Source organism: Benincasa hispida, chromosome 2 (assembly GCF_027475165.1).
Source record: "Benincasa hispida cultivar pf3 chromosome 2, pf3_genome.v1.1, whole genome shotgun sequence".
Taxonomy (NCBI): Eukaryota; Viridiplantae; Streptophyta; class Magnoliopsida; order Cucurbitales; family Cucurbitaceae; genus Benincasa; species Benincasa hispida.
The window spans coordinates 68494252-68512721 of record NC_143479.1 but is presented as its reverse complement, the minus strand read 5'-3'; the positions used below and the strand labels follow the sequence as shown (position 1 = coordinate 68512721).

The window sequence follows — 18470 nt, the reverse complement described above, 5'->3', positions numbered from 1 at the left end:
GTTCAAATGAATTAACATGTAGATGCATTTTCCTTTCCGATAATAATTTATTAAAGGTTGTATAACTTAAACTAATATGTTAATGGACAAGAAAAGAAAATAAAAACATTTATATGAGAATAAATCAAAGCGAACATAATTCAACGATAAACAAACTCCGCCATAGTTTTGTAAGAATAAACCATATTAGTGAGTGAACAACTCACCTTTAGTTAGAATATACTTCTTTCTTTAAAGTTGAACGTTCAAATCTTTATATTTCTACTTTTTTTTTTAAAAAAAAAACGTATTGAAATGAAATTCTAAATTTTAAGGCCAAAAGTGAGCATATTTCAACATTACTTAATATATGCTTCATCCTTCGATGTCATAAGTTCAAATCTCTGTATCTACTTGTTGTACTAAGAAAACCCTAATTATTTTGGGATAGTTTCAATCTCAGAAGCTACTATCACACTATATGACAATGAAATGCTCCCTTTCACAAGAGATATAAGAAAGTCACCATGTACATTTTTTTTTTAATAAAAAATTCAAACCTCTCACATTTGGATCGAGATTATAATGTCTTAGTTAGTTGATATATTCTCAAGTTTACTCAAATTTCAAATTTATATTGTCAAACTTTGGTAAACACATACAAATTGTGATTAGACAATGTCTAAATGAAATCATTGACAGACAAAACACGCAATACACAAAATTTGAGAAAGAAAATGAACGGTTACAACAGTTTCAGTATTTCATATAACGTCTCGTCTTACAGAATTCAATTTGATGCTTCCAGTTACAAACATGACAAACTCACTTGCAACAGAACGACGTTTTCCACCCACAAAACGATGAAAGAAGAACGATGTTTTTCACCCACAACATGAGGAATTAGAAACCGACTATTTGGTAGTATTATTTGACCTACATTTTATGTTAAGTATAAAATTCAGTTCCAAATAAAATTAAAAAAAGAAAAAAAGAAAATGGAAATTTTGTTAATTTTTCTCAATCAATGTTGTATTCTTCTTCATTTTGGTTTGTTTTGAATTTAATCCCAAAAATGGTAATTTTCCAAAAGAAAACATAGGGTATTTTGGTAATTTCCCCAGGCCGACTATTGAAAAAAATCTTTAAAAAAAATTAATGAAAGATTTAACAAAAAAAAAAATTAGGGTTGAAATAACAACAATAAATTAATTAATCAATTCTCAAGCATACCCATTGAATTTTCATGATCAAATAAATCTTCATCTAATTAAAATCTAACAAAAAAAAAAAAAAAAAAAACTTAGATTTCAATGGCTTGGAATATAAAAAAAGGTTAATTAAGAGAATTGATATAAATTAATGGGGCCTTTTTAAATATAAAAAAAAAATATATTTAAAAATATTTACACTTTATAGCAAAAAAACTTCAAAAGTACAAAGTACTTTTAGAATTGTTTGCTATGCAGTATAAATATTTTTGGGATATTTTTATTTATAAAAATTTCCCTAAATTTAATATTAATAAGTAGAAACTTGTTGAAGATAGTTAGTAATATTTAATTTTGTTAATAAATAATCTAAAATTATGAGATTATGGAGATTATAGATGATTGTACTTTTAAAATTAAGAATAAAATCACATGAATTTTTAAACACTCTATTTTTATCAATTTCTCTATTCATTCTTCACTATTCCCTAATTTTCTCAAATCTATCTTTATATTTCCAACTCCCCTTATTTCCTCTTGAGTTTTTTTTATCCATTCTAGTGATTTTTCCATTATCTCAACCAACTTTCTTTTTCTCTTTACAATATGATTGAATATCAATTGAAAATAGAGTTATCTCAAATTACAATTAAAAAAAGCAATAAAACATATCAATAACCATAAAGTCTTTGCTTAATAATATACCAAAAACTACAAATGAAAATGAACAAACATATTTCACAAAAACTCACAACCTAAATAAAAATTTCACAAAATTGTATATCAAAATGTCAAAATATCATTTAAATTACCTTTAAAATCCAAAATCTAATAACTGAATGATTTACATACTTTTTATGTGTAGAAATGAATTTTTTTTTTTTTTTTTTTATCATTTTAGAGCGGGACCTTCGGGTGCTACATAAATATTAATGAGGAGAAACATCTTTGCAACAAAGATACAAAATAGAAATCTGTAAATTATAAAAAGAAAAGTCATAGTATAAAAGGGAAAAAACGATAGATTCTCTGACATGACTACTTATAAATATATCAAAGATTTAAACAAAATATAAAAGTTTAATTTAAAAAATGTCATATAAAAAATCTACATTTTAATAATAAAAAAAAAGTCAAATCAAGTCCCAACCTAATTTTCATAACATGGTTACAAATTTCAAATGATTTGTCGTCGTGTACTTATGCCAAAAAGGTATTAAATCCACAAAAATCCTCAATTCACACAAAATTTAAGACTTGTGGAAATTTGTGCCGTAATGATAGTGTAAGAAAATTTGAATAAATCATGGTAATGGATTAATTGTACATGAATTCAATGGTCATTCATCCATGCCCATCATTAAATTTTCAAAATTACGAAACTATTTGAAATGATTACTAACCTTTTAGAAATCTCGAATATCATTCTTGAGATCTTACAACTTTTAATGAAAAAATCACCATGTAACAAATTAATTTTAAAAGGTTCTTATTCGAAAAAGGTTTCCGTCGTGTTATATAAAGAATTAGTTATAGTTAAAAGGTTTTACAATGAAGAGGATATTTGAAGAGCAAAAAGTAAGGGTTTAAAAAAAATATACAAGAGCAATAAAGGAAATTAAGGGCAAAAGGACGAGAATTTTTTTTGAAAAGAAGTAAGGGCAAAATGGGGAGTCAAAGATTCTCTCCATTTGACCCATTTTAATATAGTATAGATGTGAGTAGTTACATATTTTGAGGAAAAATATATCCTTCAATTAAGTTACATCTTTTTTTTTTCTCTTTAAAAACAGACGGTCTCATGAAGAGTTGTGATTTTTTTTTTTGTTTTTTTTAACTGTCAACAATAATTTTATTCATGTTTTCCAACTAATTTTAATTTTGAGATTCTTCAGATATTCAACAAGAGAAAATTTTATTATATAATAAAAGATTTATTATCCCTTAACAGAAGCCAAAAAATTCATAGGTATACCAAGATATCTCAATTATTTTGACATATCAATCGCATCCTAAATTTGTTAGTATAATAATATATATAATTTAGCATTTCATAATTTCCAAGAATTGCAAGGTCCACTAACACATCCAAACATGTGTTGGCCAAAATAAAATTTGAAGATAAAACAAATAAAGAAAACAAAAAATATATAATTTGACATCTCGTACATGATTCTAAATTAACCTTAAGCAAGATATATGTACTTTTAGACGTTCATTTTTTCTTTTCACTTTGAATTAAAACATTTAAATTTCACCTACATCACACTTGCCTTTATACTAGTTTTAATAAGATTTTATGTGAACAATGAAGTCTACTAATAATACAATTTAATTGATTTTTATATACTAATTAAAAAGGAATATATTAATTATCTACCATAGAAGACTGATCTTAGAAAATCATACGTCTAGCTATTTTTTTTTTAACAAAGTAGTTATTACGGTTAATCCTATATTGTTATCAAGGATGATTGTCTTCGTGTAATGGAAAAAAATTACCCTAAAAACTTGGTAAGGTAATCTTTTTTTATCCAAGTTTTAACTTCATCAACTTAACCTTAAATTATGATATGGGAGATTTTCAAAAATAAAAAAGTAAGAAAAAATATTTACATAAATAACAAAATTTAATTATAGTTGTGATAGACATTGTCTATCAATATCTATCACAGTAGATGCTGATAGAAGTATATCAATGTCTATTAATGATAGAAACTGATACAAGTCTATGACCGATAGACGCTGATAGACGTGTATCAATGTCTATATTAGTGATAGAAACTAATAAAAGTCTGTCTTTGATAGAAGCTGCTGATAGAAGTGTATCAATGTCTATATCAGTGATAAAAAGTAATAAAAGTCTATAATTTATAGAGGCTGATAGAAGTCTATCGGTGTCTAACAGTTAATGGAAACTGAAAGAAATCTACCATTGATACTATTAGTGATAGAAAGTAATACAAGTCTTCATTGATAGAGATTTATAGAAGTCTATCAGTGTTTATCAGTATTTTTTTTTACTATTTATGTAAATAGCTTGCTATTCTTCTTATATGTGAAAACTTCTCATATGATAAATTGTGGCAATTGTTAGCTTCTTTTTCAAGTTTCACTCTATTTTGTTGATGAAATAAAATAAAATAAAAATATCCCAAGTTAAACAAAATCAAGCTCGTCACATATCGGTGCACAAAATGGAGCCTTTAAAAAATCAAGGTAATAGATTTTAGCATCGAATAAAATTTTCTAAACCGAGCAAGTATCAAAAGAAAGAAAGAAAATGTGGTACTCTATTCATTAAGCTTTTCAAATAAAAAGACAAACAAACTCAAGTTTAATTAATTATTAAACATGTGTTTGCGGGTTATTTCATCTTGAATGGATGAAAAGTAATTAGTTTATGGGGAAATTATTAAACTAAATTCGTAAGCATGGTTCATATATATAAATAATTCATAATTTTCGAAATCCAAATCAAACGTGAAGCCCAACGAATAAAAAAAATTAAAAAATCAATAATTAATTGGAGAAATTGAATGATTATAACAGAGCTTAAAAAAAAAAAAAGAAAAAGAAAAAGAAAAGCAAAAAAAAGGAGTGATGGCTTGAAAAAGAAACCATTAGCTCGTCTGAACACAATAGACTTGAACTACTGAGAAATTTCAATACAATTTTCCAGAAATTATCTCTTCATTTGACATGAAAGAGACTAATATTTCACGAATGGATAGTGAGGACGTAAACCCTAACTCGAGATCATCCAAAGTCTCAATCACTCAATCTGGAGGTCTCGAAGAATTCAATAATGGATCGGAGAAGCCCCTCTGCCGCAAACAAAAACAAGAAGAAAAGAGGATCTTCTGATGAAGGCCAAGAAGTTCAAGATGAATCCAAAAGGAGATGCCCAGTACCGACTAGGTGGATTTGCTTTCTATTTTTGTTTATATTTGTTATTTATTTTTCAAGTAAAATTAAGCTTTGATCTGCTAGTAATGTGAGTTTTTTTTTTCACCTCTAATAAATTTGACTTTATTTTTTCAGATCTGGGCCTATCGTCGCTCAAATGTGGAAAGAACATGGCCATCAATTTCTTCAACAGGTAGACAATAGCGTGAACAGTTTTGCTCTCCTCTCTCGTGGTGTGATAAAATTAGAGATATTAACAGATTTTGTAACAAAAATAATCCATTGTTTTTTCAGGTATTCAAGGAAATGGAGAAGAATTGGCCTCACTCTCATTCACCATCGCCCTGGTCGATAATTTAGATTTATGATACAATTGCTTCAATTTGTGATAATTTATAGATATATGAAGTTTTAGGTGGATGAATTGTATAGGTACGAGAATAGTATGTATAGAGACAAAAAAAAAAAAAAATTATTTTAAATGACAAAATTACTGAAAAATGTTTTCAAATTTAGAAAAATGTCGATAAATGATAGACATCGATAGTAGTCTATTAGTGTCTAGTTTATCACTATCACTACTGCAAAAACATTTTACTATATTTGTATATATTTTTGTTCATAGCCCTCTACATCTATTTATTAATTTGTGTATTTATGAATAAATAGATCTATGCATGGAATAGTATGTATAGATCTATTTATTAAGTAAAAAGCTTGAGATAACGACGGGCTTGAATCGTAGCTTTTGATTGGACTTTAGCTCCTCATGTTATTATGCGTCATATATTTATCGGTTTTTATCACATAACATATTGTGTTGTTCTTGTGTGTTTCTCACATACATTTGACAAATAGCTTCACTTCTTTGTCCAATTCAAGAAAAAAAAAATATAAATAGCAAATAACATGACAGCGGAAAAGAAGTAACGACTTTGATCAATTTAAATCATGTTTGTAAATTTTGTTTAGTGAGTCTATATGTACTATTGTTTTTAATTGGTAAGCGTCTAGGTTAATTTGTAAGCATCAATATTTTGTGTGTCGCGATTTTGAACATTATCATTTTAAAATCAAAATATGATGGGAATGCTACAATATGTCAACTTAGTTATGATGTTCCAGTGTATCTATTAATCCCAACTCCTCTTGTATCTCGTTGAAAAAAGAATAATAATAATAATAAATTGAGTCCTTGATTTGTTTCCATGCCATTTATTTTGTTTATCGATTGTATTTTTTCAGTTCTGGACTTGCCACTCTAATTGAGTTTGCAATTGGAGAAGTAGTTAATCGTTTTCTCAATGAAATGTGGCCTAACTTTGAGAGTGAATTTCGGAAACAGGTGTGGAACTATTTTAGTTTTATTATATTCTCAAAACGTACGTTTGTGCAAAAATTATAACATCCAATCCATTTTGCTTTTTAGGTATCTATCAATATAGAGAAGAAGATGCTCCTTAACATTCACTCTTTTTCGCCATCGCCAAGGTCAGCAATTCAATTTATTTTCTTTAAAGTTATATTATGTTATAAAGTAACTAACTTAGGGATCATTTGATAACGTTCTCGTTTTTTATCTTCTATTTCTGTTTTTATTTTTTAAGAAATATTCTTATTTGATAATCCATCTCGTTACTTTATTTCTAAAATTTGAGAAATGTTTCTAAAATTTGAGTCAAAATTTTAAAATTATTGAAAGTAGTTTATCCTGTTTCTATTTCCATATTATATTAAACCATTTTCCCTGTATCTTTATATGATCTTTGCTAGGTTTGGTTATCAGGTGCTGATGATCTACTCCTACATGATTGGTTTGGGTTAGAACCCACGTTAGTTAGTCACCATTATTTCCATTCTTATAATTTCCTTTTTCTTTTATTTTTGACCTTTTCATTTTCTTATTCTTTTATTCTTTATATTTCTTAACTTTGCAATAGGGATATTTATATATTAGTTAAATTTTAAATGTTTAAAACTTATAATATTTAGATTTATAATTTTTTTTTTCAATTTTCAAATTTCAAAGTTGTATATTTAAATATTTTTTTAATTTTGATTTTTTTGTATATGCATATTTATATCTTATTTTAATTTTGAAATTTTTGAATTTTGTAATTCATATATTTATATATTATTCTAATGTTGAATTTTTGAATTTTTGAATTTTGAATATGTTTAGTACATTTAAAACCAATTCACATTTTACAATACATAAATTTCGTTCACTCAAATATTCTTTAAGCTTTATTTTTAGTATTATTTTACAACTACAATATTTATATAATAATATAATTGAACTGAATTTGAATCGGCATCATTTAAGGTGAATAAATCGAGTGAAAAATAAGATTACAGATTAAATTGGAGCAACGTTTGAAAGATAGGAACAATTGTATTATCATTGTTAATTTTGCATCGGGATCTATTTGTATTTCATAATGTAAATCTTTTTATAATTGTTTTTTTGATATTTTAAACCATGTTATATTTATTTATTTATTTAAGAAGCATGTTATATATTGTTTATTTTATATAATTAAATTATATTCAAATTATAAAACAATAAAAATGTGAAAAAAAAATACAAGAAATACGAAACGAGAAATAGTTATCAAATAAGTTTATATTTCTATTTCTTTTTTCTTTTCAAGAAACAATAAACATAAATGATTACCAAACATATTTTAATTTATAGTTCTTAAAGATAAGAAGCGGGAAAAAAGAAACAAGAAACAAGAAACAAGAAACAAGAAATAAGAAACAAGAAATAGAAAACGAGAACGTTATCAAACGAGTATAGATTTCTAGAACACATGCTTGAATTTATAATATTTGTACATACATGAAGTTCTAAGTGCATGAAATTAATTATAGTGGTACATGAATAGTATGTGTAAATGTATTTTATTATGGTGTTTTTGGAATACATTTTCAAGTGTTTAATTTAAAAAATAATTCATTTTAGAAGAAATTGGAGTGTTTAATAACTACTAAAAATAACTTTACAAGTGTATTTTAATCCATGAAAAACACTTAAATAAAAATGAGTTTTTTGAAACGTTTTTTTCTCAAACAGTGATATATACAAAGGGGATCATTTCATTCACTCAAGCCAAGAATAAAGCAATTGAAAAAGAGTTTCTTCTCTTTTAAAATTTATGAGATATGAGATTTTAGAGTAAAAAGTATAATTGTTTTCATTGTTTGATTCCATCTTCATCATATCAAGTGTTAAGCTTCATCTTGTGCATTTTTTCTTTTTGGTTCTTTCTCACACAAAATATATAAAAATAGCAATCAACATGGGAATGGATCTACATCTGGAACAGCGAAATACAAATTACGTTTCTGCAACACAATTGCCAGCACAATATACCACAATGATGAGATAGAATCTACAGATAAGAAGACGTTAAAATTTCAAATTTGTGATGTCTACTCCAACACTATCATCTCAAATGGTCCATTATCGTTTGCTCTGGTTGAGTTCTTCCTCCTCGAACAAGTGTCGGGTAGCAAATCTCGAGCTCTTACTTCAAGAGATAAAACAATGGAGTTGATCTCTTTTAATAATCTCCAACATCGGCTAAAAGATGGAAATGGCTATGTCAATAATCTCATTGTGGCTCCCAATTCATATTGGATATCTAAGACCTTTTTTTTGGGAATTAAAGTTATCGATGAATCGATTTTGATGGAGTTTGGTGTGATTGAAGACGCTGTTTCCGGACCCCTTAAAGTTAAGACTCCACGAATGAAAGGTATAGTTGTTCTATTACTCTTTTTTCACTTTATATACACATAAGGGAATTTTTAAAAATAAAAAAATAAGTAAAACTATTTACCTAAAATAGCAAAATTTTGATCTTTTTTTGCTAGAGATTAATGAGAAAGAAACTCATACAAATCTATCACTATAGATGTTGATAAAAGTATATCAATGTTTTTCTTTTTTTCTTTTTTTTTCTTTTACTATTTCTATAAATAGTTTGCCATTTTTTCCATGTGTAAAAATTTTCTTAATATTTAGTGCATAATAATTTTCCTTTTTTGTAATATATATAAAATTTTAATTAGGGTTGCAAAAATGTGACATCCCAACATGGGACAGTGAAGTTTGGCGACTAGAAGGCGTGGGCAAGGGTGGTATATACCACCAGAGGTTGTCTTCAGAGCTAGGCGTAGAAACTGTGGGTGATTTATTGGAGAAATATCATGAAATGGGTTCTACACGTTTGAAAGAGGTTACCAATTTCTATTGACTATTCTTAGAGCAATATTTGAGTACATCTAAGATTGCACATATCTTTTTACAGCCCACCCAAGTCACACAAGAGAAAAAATGTTGAAAGCGTTGACGAGCCCACTCTAAATTCATTCTAAATCTCACAAACTTTTAAGAGAAGAGAAGAAACTTGTTCTCTTACAAAACTCAAGAATGCACAAGAGAAAACTGTTGTTCTCTTGAAACTCAGTTTCTTTTCAACCTTCAATTTGCTTCTATTGATCATTTTAATTCTTTTCTCTTGCATATAAGTGAGGGAAATGAACTCTTTACATAGTACTCAAGAGACATTTCCTAAAAGACACAAAATAAATGAAGTACATGTGTAAATACCATTCATGTACTTGAACAATTACATGTATCTAGAAATGCATGTATCTTGAAATTAGAAATGTATCTAGGAATCCACAATATATCTAGCTTATTAATTTCTAACATGCCCCTTAAGCTAGACTTCCCTGACTCCGAGCTTGTCTTTCATTTTCAAGAATAAGTTTGTCTTTAATGCTTTTGTGAATATGTCTGCAACTTGATCTTGTGTCTTGCAATACTTGATATATACTTCTCCATCTTTGATTAATTCTCTGATGAAATGATACTTGATCTATATGTGTTTGCTTCTTCCTAGAAAAACTGGATTCTTCGAAAGTGAAATAGATGATTTATTGTCACAGAACATGATGGTCCCTTTCTCTTGAGGACACTTCAATTCATGTAGTACCTTTCTAAGCCAAAGTGCTTGACAACTAGCTACAGACAAAGAAATGTATCCAACTTCCGTTGTTGACAATGCTACAACATCCTGCTTCTTTGATGCCCACGAAACTTCTCCAGAACCAATATTAAATACATACCCAGAAGTATTTTTGAAATCATCAATATTTCCTCCCCAATCACTATCACTATAGCAAACAAGAACGTTATTCACATTCCTTTTATATTGGATTCCATGATCAATAGTTCCAAGAATATATCTAATAACTCTCTTTCCAGCTTCCCAATGACTTCTCTTTGGTAATGCCATAAATCTACTCAATAAACTTACCGAGAACATAATATCAGGTCTAGTTGTAGTTAAATACATTAAACTTCCAACAAGACTTCTATAGATGGTGGCATCAAAAGCTTCATTGTCATCATGCTTGCTTAACTTTAAACCCAATTCCATAGGAGTACTAGCAGGATAAGCATTCTCCATTTTGAACTTTGTCAACAAATCTTTTGTATACTTCTTTTGGAAAATTGCAATCTCATTATCACCTTGTTTAACTTCAATACCAAGAAAGTAATGAAGTAAACCCATATTAGTCATCTCAAATTCTTTCTTCGTGCTCTCTTTGAACTCGTCAATCATCATGTTTGAATTTTCCATAAAGATTAAATCATAACATATAGACAAATCATCTAGAAATTACCATTTTCATCTTCTTTGGTGTAGAAAGTATGTTCATATGGACATCTTCTGAAACCATTCTTCAAGAAAAAAATCATCAATACGTTTGTACCAGGCTCTTGGTGCTTGCTTTAGCCCATACAGTGCTTTCTTCAATCGATACACCTTATTTTCTTCTCCAATTTTGGCATAACCAAGGGGTTGCTCGACATAAATTTTGTCCTCTAAATACCCATTTAGAAATGCTGACTTGACACCCATTTGATGAACTTTCTTGTTATTTTGTACTGCAAGGGCTAACATCAAACGAACAGTCTCCAAGCAAGTTACTGGTGCAAAAACTTCTTCATAATCCATACCAAACTTTTGTTTGTAACCTTTTACTACGAGCCTGGCCTTGTATTTTTGCACTTCTCCATTTTGCTTCAATTTTTTTCTATAGATCCATTTGACTCCAAGAGCTTTTCTATTCTCCGGTAATTTGACTAACTCCCACGTCTCATTTCTTTTGATTGCATCAATCTCTTGATCTATTGCATCTTTCCATTTCTCATCTTGAATTGCTTCTTCAAAGTATATAGGATCAACATCTGCAAATAAAGCAAAATCAACATGTTCATCATCTTGTATTCTTCTTGAAGTATTACAGATCTCTTGAATATTTCTTGTCTTCCTTGGAGTAGTTTTTTCATCACTTGTGGAGTGTGATGAAGAAGGTGAAGTCAGTGGTTGAGTCTCTTCAAGCTCTAAGTCTCAAGCATCTTCTTAGCCATTCATGTCAACAAGTAATGGATTCTAGTCTTTATTTGGTGCATCCCATTGCCAGAATTTTGCTTCATCGAACTTGACATCTCGACTAATAATAACTTTCTTACTTACAGGGTTGTATAATCTATAAGCCTTGAAGTTCTCATTGTACCCAACAAAAATGCATTTTTCTGATTTATCATCTAGTTTACCTATTTTCTCATCTAAAATATGAGAGTAAGCAATACACCAAACACTCTTAGGTGACTAACAGTTGATTTCAATCCGCTCCATGCTTTTTGAGGAGTAATACCTTGCACACTTTTAGTTGAAGCTTGATTTAGGAGATAAACAGCACAAGTTACTATATCTCCCCAAAATTGGTCTGGAAGCTTCTTGGCCTTCAACATACTTCTTGCAAGTTCCATTATTATTCTGTTTTTTCTCTCTGCAACTCCGTTTTGTTGAGGAGTTCTTTGAACAGTCTTCTGATGCTTGATTTCATTTTTCTTCAAGAAATCTTCAAAGACTATATATTCTCCTCCACGATCCGAACGCAATGCTTTCAATTTCAAGTTACTTCTATTTTCCACCGGTGCTTTGAATGTCTTGAAACATTCGAAAGTAGAGCTCTTTTCTTCTAGCAGATTTATCCACGTTTTTCGACTGTAGTTATCAATAAATTTTAGAAAATAATGGTTACCTCTATGTATAGTGGTTCTCAAGGGTCCACATAAGTTTGTATGGAAAAGCTCGAGAGGTTTTGATGCTCTCCAAGAACCTCCAGTCGGAAATGAATTTCGATGATGCTTTCCGAAAACACATGCTTCACAAAGTTGATCTTCCTTTTTAATATTTGGCATTCCTCTCACCATATGTTGTTGACACATGTGAGACAAAGTATAAAAACTCAAGTGCCCGAATCGACAATGTCACAACCATGAAGAGTCATTTATTAAAGTCTCAAAATAAACAGGCTTCTCATAGCATATTTTAATTGGAAACATTTTGTTGTGAGTCATGCGTACCTTCGTTATGAGACCTCAATTCTTGGTCCTAATCTAACATATGTTATCTTTAAAGATAACATCATGTCCTCTTAGGAGTAATTCTTTTTCCTCCCTTTTTTGTCTTGACAAGAATATCTCATTTTCCTTTGACCTCAAGCTTCTTGTTGTCACCAGTCTTCACTACATTTTCATGAGATTCATCTAAAGATATAAAAATATCCTTTCTTCCTGTCAGGTGGTTACTGCAACCACTATCAAGATACCATATTTTCTCAGTGCTTGTTTCTTGGACATTAAATGTGAGGAAGAGAAGACCTTGATCATTATCCTGTTGCTCATGCATTAGAGTGGTTTCTGTTTGCTTAGAATTAGCCTTCTTAGACCAACAGTCTGCTTGAAAATGTCCATAACATCTACAATTGAAACATTGTATGTGAGAAAAATCTCCACGACCACCACTTCTGCCTCTTGCTCTATTTGAACTTCTTCCCCTTCCTCTATTTGAAGAAGATTGATTGTCTCTGCTCTCTGACTCGTTACGACGTTGGATCGTCCATTGCCTCTATTGCCACGCCCAACTCTTCTTCCACCAGATCGCCCTCTAGAGGAGGATTGCATATGAAAAGCTTTTTCTAAAGGATTAGAATCAAACAACTTCAATCTGAGCTCATGAGATTGAAGAGATCCCATTAAGCTATTGATGGAGAGAGTTGACAAATCTTTGGATTCTTCAATTGCTACAACAATATGCTCATATCTTCTAGTCATGATTCTAAGGATCTTTTCAACCACCCTTTGATCTTCGATTGTTTCTCCATTTGATCTCAATTGATTAACAATTAAGAGAACACGGTTGAAAAAATCTTCAATAGTTTCAGCATCTTTCATTCAAATGGTATCAAATCAGCTCAAAGTGTTTGCAATCGGACCAATTTTACCTTTTCTTCTCCTTTATACAAATTCTGCAATGCATCCCATGCTGCTTTAGTAGTAGAGACTCCTGATATTCGTTCAAAAATATTTTCATCAATAACTTGGTAGATGAAAAATAATGTCATCTTATCTTTTTTCTAGTATCTCTCAACTCATCGAGTTGTTGTGGTGAAAGACCATCCTCATTTTCTGGCTCCGAATATCCTCTGTCAACAATATCCCAAAGATCTTGAGATCCATAAAGAACCTTCATTTGTTGCCTCCACCGTCTATAGTTTTTTCCCTCAAACCGAGGAAGTTGAGGCTGCAACATGTTAGATGACATCTTTCAATCCTTTTGCTCTGATACGACTTTGTTGAAAGCGTTGATGAGCCCACTCTAAATTCACTCTAAATCTCACAAACTTTTAAGAGAAGAAACTTGTTCTCTTACAAAACTCAAGAACGCACAAGAGAATAATATTGTTCTATTAAAACTCAATTTCTTTTCAAACTTCAATTTGCTTCTATTGATTTTGATTCTTTTCTCTTGCATACAAATGAAGGAAATGAACTCTTTATATAGTACTCAAGAGACACTTCCTAAAAGGCACAAAATAAATTAAGTACGTGTATACATACCATTCATGTACTTGAACATTTACATGTATCTTTAAATTAGAAATGTATCTAGGAATTTGTTATCCATAATGTATCTAGCTTATTAATTTCTAACAAAAAAAACTCAAAAATTAGAAAAAAGTAAAAAGAAAAATTCATATGAACAACTGTTGTTTGAAAATTTGGTGGATTGTAGAAAGATGGGCGTAACCTTGAACGCACCAAAATATGTATCTTATTTTAAATGATTAGGATTTTATTTATTTTCATATGTATATGCATAGATTATTGGAGGGAGAATGTCCAAGCATACGTTTGAGAAGATTGTTGACAAAGCTAAGAAATGTGTTGGTTATGTTCCCATTGGCTATGATCAAACCTTTGAGGTTTAACTACTATCTCTCACTTTCTTTCTCTCCATTTAAATGAAAGCTGAAATCTAGTACTAATATTACTTGTCAAGAGCCAGACCAATAATCACTTGGTGGGAGCTGAGGTACCGGCTAATTCAAATCAGAATTGGGAAATTCTTCCACAAAATCAAAGCTTTGAGGTTATTGCTTATTGCCTTCTCTGTGTCTCTATTCAAATGGAAGCTGAAACTTTGTGTATTAATATTATATGCCCAAACAGGCCAATGATAATATGATGAAAAGTGAGGTTGAAGCTAATTCCAGTTTGAATGTTCATCAACAAGTTCAAAATTTTGAGGTTATTGCTCTAGCTCTCTGTGTTCAAATTAAAGTTGAAACTTAATACTAATATTATATATCAAAAACAGGCTAGTGATCATGAGGTTTCTAATAAGAATTTGGAAGTTCATCAGCAAAATCAAAGCTTTGAGGTTATTGCTCTCTCTCGATCTATTCGGAAGCTGGAATTTTGTACTAAGTTTTGAGGTTATTGCTCTTTCTTTTTATATACTTAAATGATCTTCAACTGATGTTGATATATTATATGAATAAAACAGACAAATCATTTGGTCGAAAATGATGTTGAGGCTAATTCAAAGGAGACTTTTCAAGTTTGTGAGAAAAAGAAAGATGGTGGGAATGATGAACTTTCAAGAACAAACTCTTTTGAAGACGACGCCTCATTTGTAGAATGGTTGGATAAGAACATAGACTGGAATGGTAGTGAAATAAATAATTTTCTTCTCTTTCCTAAAAATGATGAATATATATATATATATATAAAATTTAAAAACGTCCAACTATTTACAAAAATAGCAAAAAAAAATATTGATAGACTTCTATCAGCATCTATCACATAGTATCAATGATAGACTTCTATCAGTTATAGATGCTGATAGACTTCTATCAATCTCTATCAAATAAGATTAAATTTGTCCATTTTATGTAAATAGTATTTTTTTTTTTTTTTTTGAAAATGCTTCTTATATCTATAGTATTGAATATTTGTTTGATAATTATAAAATTTCTCATTGACAGCTCCTTGGCCACTACCTTTCGAGTCCGTACATGGAGCATCAAATCCATTTGACATGATTGATGCAAATACCTCCATACATGAAGAATGCACTTAAAGAACTTGGATAAGTGATAAGTTTCTCCTTCAAAATCGACTTTATTCCTTTTATATAACATTAAACAACTTGCCAAAATATTAAAAAAAAAAAAAAACATGTTTGATTGATAGTATTTTAGAATTGTTTTCTATTATCCGGATTATGTTATGTACCTTAATTATTCAATCCTATCACTCAACTATTTGTTAGGACAATTGCAGTGAGCGGCAAAAAAAAAAAAAACATATGGATATTTGCAAATATGTTTATAGTGGATATTCCTTTTGTTTATCTTTGTTTCGTTTTGATATGAAGTTGTTTTCATTCTATGATTTGATTTAAGTTTTGGTCTTGATTGTGATATGCTTTTAGGTTTTTCATTATATCTTAATTTCATTATTTAAAATTATGTCAATTGATATATCAATATAAATACATTATTTTGTATATATCAGTTGACTAATATTTTATATTTAGAGAGAAAAAAATTGCGTTACCTTATTATTTTTTAAACTTAATTACTTCCATTAGTCGAGTTTTCATGAAAATCCTTTTGTTGTGGTTTTTGCTTACCTTCAACAAAACTAAAACGTCTTAGGATATTGACTTCATTCAATAAAGTTGTGGACTCAATATATTTTCATTCAACCAATTCAGTTAGTCTATAATCTAGGTTTTTATATTCTCTATTGGTGTTGATGATTTTGATTTTACTGGTAAAATAAGTTGTGGTTGATCTTTATCAATTGTCGTTTGCTAAGAAAAAAAAGGTTTAGTATTGCATGATGTTTTAGGTTCAAATTATTGTGTGTATGCATATATTTCTGTTGGTTGATACAATAACTTTATTCTTAATATGAATCGTGAATCATGACCTTGGCTTATCTATGATTGTTAAATGAGTATGATGTCGTTTCTTTCTTAACTCTAGTGCTTGAGGCTTGAGCACATATACGTTAGGTTGATCTAAATATTCTAAAAGATGTGAATCGATCAATAAGGAGAAAATCTTTCATGAAAATATATGATGTTGTTTCTTTTCTACTTATTTATGGCATGGGATTAGACTATTCAGGAAATAATTTATTTGGTCTGCAAAAATTGATATATGTGATATTTACGTTATATGTATGTATGTGTGCAAAATAAAAAAAAATATAAGGGAAAGTTTAGCTATTGGAGTAGATTTACATCCACCAACATTATTCCCAATGGATTGAAAAGACACTATGGGACTATTTGGATCGTTGGTTTGGAATCATGAGAAATCTTAAAAATTTGGAGTCTGTTTTGGTTGGATGCTATAGGCTTTTTATGCTTGTAATTGGAGTGTAGGTTCGAGATGAGTTGCTGTTTTTGTTTTAGATTTTTCTAAACTGCTTCTTTTACGTGAGTTTGCAATATTATTTAACTCTAAATTTCAGTACTCATTTACAAATTAACATGTCAAACACCATCTCTCCACCTCTCTAACCCTAGATTTATGGATAAGATTCGATGTGACAGGTGTAGTAGTGCACATGAAAGTAATTTACATACTTTGAAATTATAACTATAACCAAATTCTAAACAAAATCTATAGTGCAAGTTGTTGCAATTGAGTTTACTTGCACTATATTTTAACCTTAATATTAAAATTCAGAAAATTAAATATTTAATTCTGAGTGTATAATAATAATGTTATTTTATCTCGTTTGACTAGATGGAGATAAATAATTTTAAGTAAAGAACTTTTAAAGTAGAAAGACATGCATAGTATTTAATATTTGATTTCTGCTATTAAACTACTACATCATATGGGTGTAGTCAAAGTCTTAGAAAATTAACCGTACTTTCCACACATTGTCATGGTGATAATATCAATAAAAAAGAATATAATAGATAAGAGTTCAAAGAAAACTAAATGTGTAGACTATTCGTCTATGATGCTGCAACTTCGAATTCCAAATGGGAGATCTCTTGAAGATCTCCAAATGATTCTACATAGGTGAAAAGCTTGGGTCATTTTATAGAGAAATACGGGGAACCCACTTAGTATCTAATTATGATTTTGCAGGTCTTGATAACGTAGGCTATGACAAGCGGCTGCTAGGAATGGAAACGGTTCGATTCGGTTTGGTGGTCAAATCGAACAAAACCAAATTTTCTATATGTGAAATTGAACCGAACTGAATTATTGGTTCAAACCAAACCGAACCGAACAACATATATGCGGGTCGGTTTGGTTTCAAATCCGATTTTGGCATTTTAAAAAAATCTGTGTTATATATATATTTTTAATTAAAAAATGGTTTGGTTCGGTTCAGGTTTGTTCTTTAAATTAAAAATAGTTCGATTTTAAATTCGGTTCTACTCTTTTCTTAAATAAATAAATAAACATATATATATAAGTTAAAAAGGTTTGGTTCAGTTTCAAATTCGATTTTCGAAATTGAAACCGAACCAATCCGAATTAATTTGCTTCAAAATTTCTTCAAATCGGGCTAAACTACATTTTTCGGTTTCATTGAGTTTCCAGTTCGGTTTGTTTTTTAAAAACGGTTTGGTTTTTGCGGTTTGAATGGGCACCCCTAGCGGCTGGCCATACGGTTACAACATCAGTTCATCAGGTGGCTACTTATACCTCTACTGTGTTTCGTGAGTTGACATACTCATATTGATTTAACAGTGCTTCAAGATAATGAAGGTTCGAAGTATGAAGATGCTACAACATGTAGGTGATTTGATAGCTTCATGCACTTCTACCACCTTCAACTGGATTTGACGTGCTGAGATGATAAGCTAACATCTCAAGGTATGGAGGACCAACTATCAATTCAAAGACTGGAGACTTCCCTCCATGTTGTTACTCAAGATTTCATCAATCCAGTAG

The 18470-nt window shown here is 29.6% G+C and overlaps 1 protein-coding gene across 4 annotated transcripts; it reads left to right on the top strand.

Moving 5' to 3' along the window:
- The first annotated feature begins 4766 nt into the window (after positions 1-4766).
- Positions 4767-15889, top strand: LOC150038116 (calmodulin-binding protein 60 B-like). 4 transcript variants are annotated; one of them, XM_090310943.1, is made up of 13 exons: positions 4767-5111; positions 5235-5292; positions 5394-5446; positions 6345-6444; positions 6529-6590; positions 8397-8863; positions 9180-9346; positions 14355-14456; positions 14540-14623; positions 14704-14781; positions 14852-14914; positions 15041-15203; positions 15522-15889. In XM_090310943.1, exons 1-13 carry the CDS (start codon positions 4999-5001, stop codon positions 15614-15616), a joined length of 1605 nt encoding a protein of 534 aa, XP_090167069.1. In that variant the 5' UTR covers positions 4767-4998; the 3' UTR covers positions 15617-15889. The 4 variants fall into 4 exon arrangements, with proteins under 4 accessions (XP_090167069.1, XP_090167068.1, XP_090167071.1 ...); XM_090310942.1 differs by having other exon boundaries at positions 14534-14623; XM_090310945.1 differs by lacking the exon at positions 5394-5446 and having other exon boundaries at positions 4831-5111.
- The last annotated feature ends 2581 nt before the right edge of the window (positions 15890-18470 follow it).